The following is a 12,753-nucleotide window of genomic DNA, read 5'->3' as shown; positions in this document are numbered from 1 at the left end:
CCTGTTTTCAGTTGCTGATGAAGAAGCATACACAGCATGGATGGACAAAAGCCTCAATGTCCTCCTTTGACTTGTGTCTATTTGCATTGTGCAACTGTGTGATGAGGTGTCCATTAATGACCAGCTTCTTTCTTATTAGAAGACACACCGGTACTGTAATTGTACTTGGTCCAGATCTTTCCCTTAATCAAGGTCAACAAGGATTCATGGACTGTGAAGAGTCTCCAAGAAGATAAATTGCATTGGTATCTATAGAAGGCTTCACTTGCCCACACCCTAGGAAGATACCCCTTTTCAAGTTATGTTTTGTGTTTTTCTGCTTTAATAACAGTTCTGGCTCAGAATGCGACTGTCGTCATTCTGAAAACTGCACAAAAAGTAGTATTTCACTTTGTAGCTGCTTGCTTCAGCAGTAACCATTGTGGGAATTGTTTGCATCATAAAGCTAAGACTGAGGTATTAAACTTCGTTTCCTTTTTCTTTGTAAAGGCAGCCCCTTGCTTTCGTAGAAACGCTAGATTTCAGTGACAGGTTTAGTGATTTTGCCTCTACGGAGAAAGACACTGTGCCATTTTTCCTTAGTCTTATTAGAAATCCGTTAATTCAAAACTTGGACTTCTGGCTTTTTCTTCTTCTTTGGCGATCACTCATAGCCAATTAAGATTGTCTTCTATAAACAAGGTTTTAACAGGTGGACGCAGGTGGCGCTGTGGGTTAAAGCCTCAGCGCCTAGGACTTGCCGATCGAAAGGTCGCGGTTCGAATCCCTGCGGCGGGGTGCGCTCCCGTTGCTCGGTCCCAGCGCCTGCCAACCTAGCAGTTCGAAAGCACCCTCGGGTGCAAGTAGATAAATAGGGACCGCTTTCTAGCGGGAAGGTAAACAGCGTTTCCGTGTGCAGCTCTGGCTTGCCAGAGCAGCGATGTCACGCTGGCCACGTGACCCGGAAGTGTCTTCGGACAGCGCTGGCCCCTGGCCTCTTAAGTGAGATGGGCGCACAACCCCAGAGTCTGTCAAGACTGGCCCGTACGGGCAGGGGTACCTTTACCTTTACCTTTTACCATAAGTGACTGTGGAGGCCAATTCTGGATCTACACGTCCTTCCACAGTGGGGACATAGGTTTCCGGGTGGGAGTTGATCATGGTGTGGATTTGCCGATGTGGATTTGCCGAACGTGCCTTCCTCTTAGCATGTTTCTCCCTTGCGTCCTGAGTTTGAGTGTCTTCAAAGCCTATGACATCTTTGGTAAAGGCTGTTCTCCAATTGGAGTGCTCGCAGGCAAGTGTTTCCCAATTGTTGGTGTTTATACTACTTTTTTATAAAGATTTGCCTTGAGACAGTCTTTAAACCTCTTTTGTTGATCACCAGCATTACACTTTCCATTTTAAAGTTCAGAAGAGAGTAGCTGCTTTGGAAGACAATAATCAGGCATCCACACAACATGACCAGTCCAATGAAGTTGATGTTGAAGAATCATTGCTTCAACACTGGTGATCTTTGCTTCTTCCAGTACACTTTTGGCATAGTCGTGTCATAGAAGGCTAGAGGACACATCAGTCAGGATGCTAGAGAAGAACTTTATTACCTCTCTTAAACAAGAAGTGGAAGCAACAGGAAACCTCTGGTACTACTCAGGAAATTGGCCGCTGCCACCTAGTGACAAAACCAGGGGTGTGAAACAAAATGGATTCTGTGGGCCATTTTAACAGGTGTACAGGACCTCATTTGATCTTAGGTGGTTGCATAAGCTTATTTTCAGTCTTAGCGCTAAGCACCACAGTGCTAAGTAAGGTAAGTCTTAGTTCTGTGGTGCTTAGTACTTTCACCGGAGAGAAGATATTCCTTATCTCTTACCTTCGTGCTTTGATCAGAGATAACAGGTCTTCACACCTTATATATTATGTCAAGGGACTAATATGCTGGTGTGGTTTGGCCAAAATGGTCTCACGGGCCAAACTTAGTGACTTATCAGACCTAATTAAGAGTATGGGTTTGAGGTTCCCTGCTGCTGCAGTAAACTATATAATGTCACTATCCACAAAGGCAGACATGCACAGCTCATTCTTTTTGTGTATTTGGTGTTGATAACTATCGAAATTGGTCCTCGAGCAGTCATTTCTCTGAGTCTTTCAAAGCACGCCCCAAACCCATTTTTTCCCCTTTGCACAAGACTCCCACAAGTCACCTTTTCAGTCACAATAGTAGCTGCATTTTCCCATGTAAAAGCTGTTTACTTGCAGAGCACTCAGGAAGTGCAGTGTCCATGGAACAAAACCATACTCTTGAGAATTGTGGGCAGTGTGAAAAACAAATGCATGTTTATTGTGCAGTGAACTCATTTTTTGAAAGACTGTAAGCAGGCCTCAATTGGACAGAGTTTTGAGAACCCCTCGCTTACTAAGGTATGTGGCTTACTAGTGTGGCTAAGTACACGAGACCACTATTTATCTCCCGTTTGCCCTAATCTATATAGCTTTTCAATCTATGCACATGTAAATTATATATTAAATCAGCGCCAGCTTTGGGTAATCTTTTAGGGCGCTTTCTGTGGTTGTAGAGAGCTGAGCTGAGGTATCATATTTAAGCAAGAACACTGAGATTTTGAAAAACATAGTGGTTTTGCAATTTATCCCCGCAATCAGATAAACTCAGTAATAAAACTAAGGTAAATGCATGTCTTTGAATTCCAGCATCAGTTGATTGAAATGAGACTTTCATAGCTGTGGTGTTAAGGAATATTACAAACATTCAAACTTTTCAGAAGTTAGCATTCTAGGCTAGGGTCAGAAGGGGTTGGGGGCTGTTGATGAGAAAGGAGGTCAGCAGGAAAGGCAGCAGTATTGGAGCAGTATTGTTGGCCAGCTGCTAGCCTGCGTTTGTGTGTATTTATAAATACAATTATTGCATGGGTGTGTGTAAGACATTGAGAGCAGAATGGATATAGGAAAGGCCTTGCCCACAAGCACACATTTACAAAGTTACATGGCTTTCTACTTAATCCAAATAATGACCACAGAACAGAATTAATAACAGAAGATGAGTAAATTTACAAAACTGCCACAGTTCTTTGCACAGAATTTAGATTTATTTACTTATTTAGATGCAGTTGAAATATATATAAAAATAAAAAAAATATTATCCAGTAGCACCTTAGAGACCAAATAAGTTTGCTCTTGGTATAAGCTTCCGTGTGCATGCACACTTCTTCAGATGCAGATCTTAAATATTTCTCAAAGGGGGGGAAACATTGTTTACGCCTTTTCGGTAATGCCTCACACTTGCACTTGTGGATCACTTGGCACAGCAGCCTTTGAGGCCTGGGAATCAAATCTGACTTTCAAAAGCTGCTTCCTTTTTAGCGTTTGTGGGGTGACACTCTCCCCACTCCCGTTTATTTTCATCAGTCATGATGCTTTGGGCCTGCAAAGGATGAGATTGAAATCAAATAAATTGCTTCCAAAGATAGGAAATTATTTCACATCTCAAGAGTCTTGCTGTGCCTCAGATGCAGCATGTCACGGCTTGCGTCTGTGCAAGCCAATTACATCCCAAACAATCTGCCTGCCTGCCTGCCTGCCTGCCTGCCTGCCTACCTGTGGCATCATAATGACTGGTAGAACTCGCTCTGCCCTTGCAGGTTTAAGGCTTTGCCTTCCCTGGGAATGTGTCGTGTGGGGAGCTCCGGCCTGTAGAATGGAATGAAAGTTCCAAGTCCAAGCTGAATATGATAATAACGATTTGCCCTCGGCTACTTTGGAAAAAGACTGCGCTCTGATTTGGTGTGCCATGATGGGTAGTGTTTTATGGCTCTGGAGCCAGGCAGCACAAGACAGATGTCAGCCTAAGGCAGGGGTGAAACTGGGCTTTATTTCACCCGGCTCAAAGACCCAGATTGGCACACACCCCACACTCATTTGCTTACACACACACACCTTCAATGGCGCCCCTCTGGAGGCAAACGCGGCAACAACCAACCAGCACCCACCCCCCAAATAGTTACAGCACTGCCCAAGCTGGCCATAAGGAAAACCATCCACTTTGTTTGGGATATTAGGCTATTATCTTGTGAATTTGTTGGGGAGGATAAGAGAGCACCTCAACGTAGCAGTTGTGATGCACACAGAAAGGGTGCCCTCCCATGCTGGGTGCCCTCTTTGATGAGAGTGACAATGATTTGCATGCGCAGAGGGGGAATCCCCCAAGATGGCGGTGGGAACGCCCTTGCGTACATAGAGCTTTCAGTAGTTCCCAGTGACCATAAAGCGTTTTGTCTGATACCACAGAGGAAATGTATGAAAGAAATATCCACGCTCCGTTGCAGCCTTGGGAACTGTGTTGCTTGTGTTCCAGTACCCCCTTTTTCAAGAAAAACGATGAGAAGCGTACTTAGAGCAAGACCGTCTCCTTGCCAAAGCCTTTCTCCCATTCCCACATCACAGGGGAAGGGAGTGGTGTGTGTGGTACCTTGTTAACTTTGGGTTGATGTGGTTGCTTGGGAGACTCATCCCAAGAAGGCTTCAAGGCTTTTCTCACATACACCTCCTTCGTTCTGGGGTGGTGATTTTTGTTGTTGTTAATTTACTTTTTATCTCTTAATGAAGGGTATCGTTGTGTCAGAATAAACCCTGCCTGGTAAAGCAACCCATCGTGGAGCTAATCTGTGATCCCAGTACTTTGGGCAGATTCTGTGTGGGCCTGGTTGGTTTTGGGGTTTTGGGGGGAGGGTTTGCTGTCGTTGTTGTTGTTTTTAAAGGAATTGTCACTAACTACACATTGAGAGATTCCCATGCTCACTCCTACCGATTCAGACAGAAAGAATGTGGCATGGTGACATGTTGAGAAAGCAACAGTGTTTTTAATTGGTTGGAGGGAGTCTCCACCTTCGCCATGCACTATACAACCTGACGCACAATTACGCTTTCTCGGGGTTTTACTTTAAAAATGAAAAAGGCCATAGTCCTCATGACTGCAAACTACGCATGAGGATGTTACATGCTGAAGGCTCTGGAAGCAAGGGTAGTTTGTGGAGGAGTTTTATGAGTGTGAAGTAGAACGTGTAGCATTTTAGCCCTTGTGCAGATCTCAGTCCCTTCCTCTGGTCTTTAGCCAGCCAAACGTCTTCCATTTCCAGTTACTACCATAATTCTTGCAAACAAAAAGAAAAGGAATGTAAAATAAGCAGCGACAATTAAAATAGTGCGTATGAGCACTCTGCATAATTTTTTGTTCTTTGTATTCGTGTTGGACGATACATATTGTACACCAATGTTTGGGGATGTGGTGCAGCTTGGGGTTTCTGACTGGAAGCCGTTTTTATCTGCAAACCATCCCTGCTGTCGGTGTGTGAGAGCTTTCTACCTACATATAAAATGAGCATCAGAATAATCTCCACAGAAAAACGGAGTATGCTTGCCATTTATGAGAGCAGCAATCCACAGGCTAGGACATTATTGAGTTTGCTGTAATATTTATTACGTTTATTTCAGAAACTCTGTGACAGATAGGATGCATCATTATAATGAATTAAGATAGTTTTTTAAAAGGGGGGGAATAATTATGTATAAATTGTGTGAGTATAAGCCCTAAGACTGAGGCCTGGTTCAGATGTAGCAGGAAACTATGGTTTTCAGCTGCAAGAATGAGCCTCAGCCTCATATATTTCCCTCTCCTCCTCCTCTTTTTCATGAGCCTCACAGGGTTGTAGTGAGGATGAAATGGGGAGGAGGAGAACTATGTACACTACCTTGTGATCCATGCAAAATAAAGGTGGCATATGAATATAATGAGAAATATATAAATAAAGGATTTATAGACCAATAGTAAGGATTTATAGACCAAATCGGCAAACAGTGCAGTTCTCTAAGTGGAAGTGTCCAATGCTGTCAGGATCTACCGTAAGAGAGAACTTTTTAAAAATGCAACACATATGGTGCTTAACACCTTGGAAACTTTCCAAGATGTTTAAAGGTATCCTATGCGATTGCTGGAGATGTGGAGAAAAATCAGGCACTTTTTACCATATGTGGTGGCAATGCAAGAAAATTGAGGTGTTTGAGGAGGGCATCCATTTAGAATTGCAAAAACTGTTAAAAATCTCTTTCAATAAAAAGCAAGAAGCTTATCTTCTGGGAATTACGGACTTGAACTTTCCTAAAAAAAACACAAAGGATATATTTTTATACGCTACAGTGGCAGCAAGAGTCCTAATTGCTGCAAATTGGAAATTTGATAAACTTCCATCTATGCAGGAATGGATTCAAAGATTGATTGAATACGCGGAACTAGACAGTTTGTCTGAAAAAAATAAAAAACAAACCAAAACAGGTATTTGTATCCAAATGGGAAGTCTTCAAAATATATTTGAAAAATAATTACAGTAGCTTAAACTCTGTCGCAGCATTTCATTAACTTCAGTAGTAGCTTTAAGAACGATGTGAGTCCTAAGATAAATTAAGATGCAGTTAAATTTTGATAATAGTTTGTATTGGCAACAAGTTTGTGTACTTGAATTAAGGAGTAGACGGGAAGTCATTTGTGTCTTTGAGTCAGTTTGTATTAAGTCTATTTGTTTTTGTATGGTATAGGTGCAATGGGTGTTTTTCCTTTTTCTTTGTGTATTATATATATATATATATATAAAAGCTGTCAAGATCTCACTTCTGTCACCAACTTTGCTGCAGCATTCTGCACTGGCTGCAGCTCCCAGATGAAGTGCATGGAACACAGCTAATTGCAGTAATTCAGTCTTGAAGTCACCCGTGCCTGATCTACTGTGTCAGGCTCTCCTGGTCCACGATCTGTTGCAGCTGTCATACCAGGCGCAGCTGGTAAAAGGCTCTTCTAGCCCCAGAGGCCATCTGGGCCTCCAGTGGCAGAACTGGGTCCAAAAGCACCCCCAGACTGTGAACTGAACGTGCTCCTTCGGGGTGGGGTGGGGAGTGCAGACCTGTCCAGAGCTGGCAACTAATTTCTTGAGACACAGGACCCATTCACCCACAGTGCCCCTGTCTTGTAAGGATTCTAGATCAGCTTATTTTCCTTTCTTCCATCTCACCACTGCATCTGTGCACCAACCCAGGCCCTGCACAGCCTCTCCTGATTCAGGTGTTACGGAGGAACAGAGCCAAGTGTCATCAGCACACGGATTTCGCCTTGCCATAAAGCTTCTAATGACTATTCCCGCTGGCTTCATACAAATACTAAACAGCACTGGGTATAAAATAGCACCCCACGGCATAACTGCTAGGGGGCTGAAAAGCACTCTCCCAGTTCTGCATTTTTGGACTCTGTCCTGCAGGTAGGACCAAATCTGGTATAACACAGTGCCCCAATTACCATTCCAAGGACCTGAGCCAGGAAGATGCCATGGTCAATGGCATCGAAAAACTGTGGATAGATCAAGAAGCAGGAGTGAGGTCATCTGTCAGGGAGCCCCAGGGCAGCTCAGTCCCATGGCACTCAAGGCATGATTAAAGGAACCTTATTAATCATTATTAGACTTGGCTCTGTCTCCTCCTGCATGTTGCCACACTCGCATCCTCTGCCTTCAATAGGATGACGAGAGTCACCATCCCCCTCTGAGATTGCCCCATCGCAATCAAATGGCGTAAGCCAAAACCATTTCTCTGCCTGCTGTGCCAGAGCTTCATTAGCTGAAGGGAGTGGTGGCCAGGCTGCATTGGGTGCTCTTCGTAGCGCAGATCTTGGATGTGATACCTGAGATAAACAGGCCAGGCCTGTTGTTGTGCACACGTTTGAAGCCTGCACTTCAAACAGAGCCAGTCAATCACTTCCCTGTTAGTAAAATTGGGATTTGAACCTTGCGGACATGCAAATCAAAAGTTGGGCATGGGAGAGTGCAGAGGTAGGTCCCTGCAGATGGGGAGAAGTGAGCAGGTGTGCAGGAGAATGTCATAGAACCCCTTGACTTCCACCACACCCCAGAAAAGTGACTAAGACCGAAAGCTGTGCATGCATGTTGCCTTCTGCCAAAGAACTCTTCCAGCAAAGAGCCAGGAGGTTCAAGCTCTCTTGCTGGCTGAGTTGGGAGCTTAACAGACTACAGGGAAGCAAACTGGGTGCTACTTGCTTACCTTTAGCCTGGTACCTGCACTATGGGAAGGAAGCTATTGGGCTGGAAGCAGGTGCAGCCTCAGGTGTGCACCCATCCAGCCCACATGCCTCCATTAATAAGCTCCTTTAAACTGCAAGGGGGGAAAGATTCCTTGCCATCTTTCGGATCAGGGGTGGGGAGGAATGGGCCTCAAAGAACATGCACCTTCCTGAAATTATTTCACCTCGTTTGTGTTCTAAAAGGCAAATTGGGTTCACTTCCGTGCTTGCAAATTAATCTGCTCTGCAGATCATCTAGGGCATGGTGTGCACTCAGATGCACCTCCAAGCACACAGTCAATGCAAACAATGCAGGGCTGACACTTATCAACACTGCACCTTGGTGTGCAGGTGCTAACCATCTCCACTGCATTGTTTTCAACCGAATTTGCCCATGGCTGAGTGTTAGAAGCAGTTTGGTGCAAATATTATTTGTTTATATGCATTTGCACTTTACAAACAGCAGGTAACAATCCCTAACCCCTAAAGAGCTTTCAATCTAAAATAGACCCAGGGATACATTGGGGTGTGGGGTGGGGGAAAGGGTGGTGTTCAACTAAGCCCTTCTCAAAGTAGACACACTAAAATGAATGAACTTAGGTTAGCCATGCCCCTTAACTTCAGAGGGTCTTCTCTGAGTAGGACTAGTAGTGTTGACTACCACCCTGTGTGATCATGTCAGCTACAGTGGTACCTCGAGTTACAAACGCTTCAGGTTACAGACTCTGCTAACCCAGAAATAGTACCTCGGGTTAAGAACTTTGCTTCAGGATGAGAACAGAAATCTCATGGCGGCGGCGGGAGACCCCATTAGCTAAAGTGGTACCTCAGGTTAAGAACAGTTTCGGGTTAAGAATGGACCTCCAGAACGAATTAAGTTCTTAACCCGAGGTACCACTGTATATGGCTTAGTTACAACAAGTCATAGGGACAATCTACAATCATGCTGGGAAATGTGAGTTTTGAGGAGAGGCTTGAAGGAATTGAGGCAGGTGGTTGACCAGAGGCATTTTGAGAGTCAGGTACAGGCAGAAAGAGCAGTATGGGAAGATGGGTGGAGCTGTTTCACGCAGCAGGAGACCTTTGGATGGCTGAGGGAGGGTGGTGTAGATACATAACATATGCACTCAGTTGCGCACATCAACTACATTGGCATATGCAGCAGAATTCTTTCACACAGTTGTAATATTGATTGATCACCACTTAGCATTATCAGTTTTGTAAGTTGCGTTCATTATGACACCTGACTATGTAATTTACATTTCTGTAACCAAGACGTGATTAAGCCTAAACTGGGCTTCTACCTTTTCCCCATACATATTTAGATCTTTCTGTACCCAACAGCTCAGGCAGATTACACTGAAATCTTACCTTCATATATCCTATCAGGCAGCTTCTTAGGTTGAATTAGGTTGAATTGCCCAATCTCCATCCACTCATTTGGTTTCGTAAGTGAGTACTGCATGTCGGTCTTCCACATCAGATGCAGCACCCTGTTTCGCTGTTCTCCAGACTGTTGCTTGCAAGTTATATTACCAAGGCTGAAAATGTCCTGCACAGCCAACTAGTGTGCGTACTAATGACTGTTCAAAATGTTTTTCTGTACTCTGTTCAAACTTAGCAGGTGCTGAGGACCAATCTTGGACCTTGAGCATGAAGCTCACTATAGACACTGGCTGCTCAAATGCAAATTGCTCAAATGCAATTTGTTCTGTGTCATACCTGATTTGGCATCTCCTCAGTCTCTTCTATATCTTCCTAATTGCTAATTTATCTGTCTATATAATTTATATCCCGCTTTCCCTCTCGAGTTAGGCACATCATAGTAACCAACGCTGACGCTCTCACACGCTCTTAATAAGACTACAGCTTGGAATCTCCACTTCCCCCCACCCAAAGGGAGTCATGATGTCTTGTGTACCAAAGATGATGGTCTCCGTTGGAGGTTTTTTGGAGAAGGCGTTCCACATTGAAAAAGTCCTCCTCTTTCTCTTTGCTTGTTCTAGAATTGTTCATACCTGTGAATGACACCCTTCCTCCTCAGCCTAGAATTTGCAGAGCGCTTGTGTTTGTTGCTGCTGCTGTTTCAGCAGGGCCGCGGGGAGCACAAAATGCCTTCTGCTTCCAAAACTTGACAGCAGCATAACCATAACTTTTTGTGGTGGGAAGATATGTTGCAAATGCCAGAGCTGGGCAACCATCTTTATACCTTTAGATGACAGGTGAAAACATTTCTCTGTAACCAGGCCTTTGGCTGACCTAACATTCCATGGCCTTTTAAATATGTTTGTGGGCAGGGGGCGATGGGTTTGTTCTTGTTTTATTATACATTTCGTGTTCTCATTTTGAATTTTTATGCTGTGAACCACCCTGTGGTCTTCAGATGAAGGGCAGTATTTAATAATAAATAAATTTAATAAATAATAAAAAAAATTCCTGGATGCAGGTCTATGGCTGAAGCTTTTAGCCCCACTGTACTTTAAGCTGCACAGAATAGCTGCAGTGTAGTGTTGTCAGCAAGAGTTAGTTGTGTCATTAAAGGATACCTTATCCCCTTTTAGGGACGCGGGTGGCGCTGTGGGTAAAACCTCAGTGCCTAGGACTTGCCAATCGCATGGTTGGCGGTTCGAATCCCCACGGCGGGGTGCGCTCCCGCCGTTCGGTCCCAGCGCCTGCCAACCTAGCAGTTCGAAAGCACCTCCGGGTGCAAGTAGATAAATAGGGACCGCTTACCAGCAGGAAGGTAAACGGCGTTCCGTGTGCTGTGCTGGCTCGCCAGATGCAGCTTGTCACACTGGCCACATGACCCGGAAGTGTCTGCGGACAGCGCTGGCTCCCGGCCTATAGAGTGAGATGAGCGCACAACCCTAGAGTCTGGCAAGACTGGCCCGAACGGGCAGGGGTACCTTTACCTTTACCTTATCCCCTTTTAATGAAACGCATATTCCATGTGCGTTGGTAGGCATTGTTCTGTTTACTTCCTCACAAAACAAAAGTGGGATTTTGAGTCGTATTGAAAATCCAAAGCTGAGTTAGTTCAGCATCTCCTCTGCTATTTTTATGCACAGCTACTACTACTAGTAGTATTTATTGATATTGGGATGTATCAAATGCTATTAGACCCATTGACATTTATAGGCATGACTTAGGCCCATTAATCTAATTTAGCTGGAAATAATCTATTATTTATTTGTCCTTTGGGCAACCCATGTTGACTGGAACTGCTGGTTTGTATGTGAAATGGCAACTCCAATATGCTTCCTGTCTTCCTTCCGTTCATGCTTGGGATCTTTTTCTTTCCGTTCGAAGGCAACCGTTGCAGAATCAGCATCGTTGCCCTGCTAGCTAAGCTTTCGGAATCGCAACAGGATTGCGTGCTTGACATAAGCTCATTCTGATCAGCTAAACAAGTTGACTGTTCAATTGTAATCTTTTGATATGGCCTTTGTCTTGCTGGTTCTGTAAGCTCCACCCTAGACAAATCTTGTGGGTTCTCTCCTCTCCCTCATCAGTTGTGGTTTTTTCTTCCATTTGATAACTTGTCTGCCTGTTGCTGTGTAGGAAACAGTTGTCTATAAATAAATATTGATTGCCTCAATCCTTTGCCAGCGCAGTATTTTACTTTTAGCATGTATTTACCATAACAACACCCTGTGATGGATTCTAGCAAAGGCAGCAATTAATATCTGGGTGCTGATTATATATTGCATATAAACATTATGGATCCTAAGCAGATATGGCTGCTTTCATAGCCATCTGATGAAAGCCATAATGCAGATTTTTCAAATTTTATTTATCATGTGACTTTTGGGACATTTGGATATAGAGCACCAAGAGTGAGTTCTCCATCATGTTCCCCTATTTTAGGAGCAGCTTTTCCATTCAAAAAGACCCTCAAAGCAGTGTGAAAAAGCAATAAAATGCAGTTTTAAAAATCAGCAAGATTTAAGCAAGCAAATTTTCAAAATTTGGTTTTAGCACTATATGGTTCATGAATGGGAAGGAAAACTATTCTAGGGCTATCTTGCCTTGATAAAAATCTGTGGCGGGTTTCCCTCTGTTTTTTTCTGGGCATCATTGTAGTGCGCTGTTACATCTGTTCTTTTCCTCCCTTTTATCCAACAGTGTCATCAGCAAAGTGGTGTCGGCACCGGAGGCTAAACCATCGGTCATGGCTCGGCCCAAGACGCCACCGCCTCCACCATCCCCGGCACCGGCTCCTGTCCACGTGACGCCGCCTCCTCCTCCCGTGGTTCTTCCTATGCCTCCTGCTATCATTTCCCCAGCTGCAATTCCACCACCGTCTCCTGCAATGCCTGCTGTGGGAGGATCCAAGGGTCCCGTAAGGAGTGTGGTGACGGAGACTGTCAGTAATTACGTGGTATGTACATGGATGCTTTTCAGTACAAAATGTGCGTTGATTTCCCTCTTGCGAAATGCTCTCCCCAGGGAGGCTCACCAGGCGCCTTCATGAAACACCTTTTAGGAGCCCAGCAAATATGTTCCTCTTCAACCAGGCCTTGGGTTGATTGACATCCGGTGCCATATATATATATACACACACACACACACACACACACACACACACACACACACACACACATACACACATATAATTTTTATTAAATTTTCTGTTTTACAAT

General features: G+C 44.2%; 1 protein-coding gene across 3 annotated transcripts in view; it reads left to right on the top strand.

The window, feature by feature from the left end:
* Nucleotides 1-12,753, top strand: part of TAF3 (TATA-box binding protein associated factor 3) — a 145,930-nt gene that overhangs the window by 123,585 nt on the left and 9,592 nt on the right. For all 3 annotated transcript variants that reach the window (XR_014172145.1, XM_081926888.1, XM_081926887.1), the window contains exon 5: nt 12,236-12,491. Coding sequence is in view for 2 of the 3 variants with exons in the window: in XM_081926888.1 (XP_081783014.1) it covers nt 12,236-12,491 (256 nt within the window). In the remaining variant the exon portion in view is untranslated. The remainder of the gene's footprint in view (nt 1-12,235; nt 12,492-12,753) is intronic.

The sequence above is a fragment of the Podarcis melisellensis genome, assembly GCF_964234715.1.
Source record: "Podarcis melisellensis genome assembly, chromosome: 10".
NCBI classification, from domain to species: domain Eukaryota; kingdom Metazoa; phylum Chordata; class Lepidosauria; order Squamata; family Lacertidae; genus Podarcis; species Podarcis melisellensis.
Note: the sequence above shows the minus strand (reverse complement) of the source record. Positions and strands in the feature narration are given on the sequence as shown.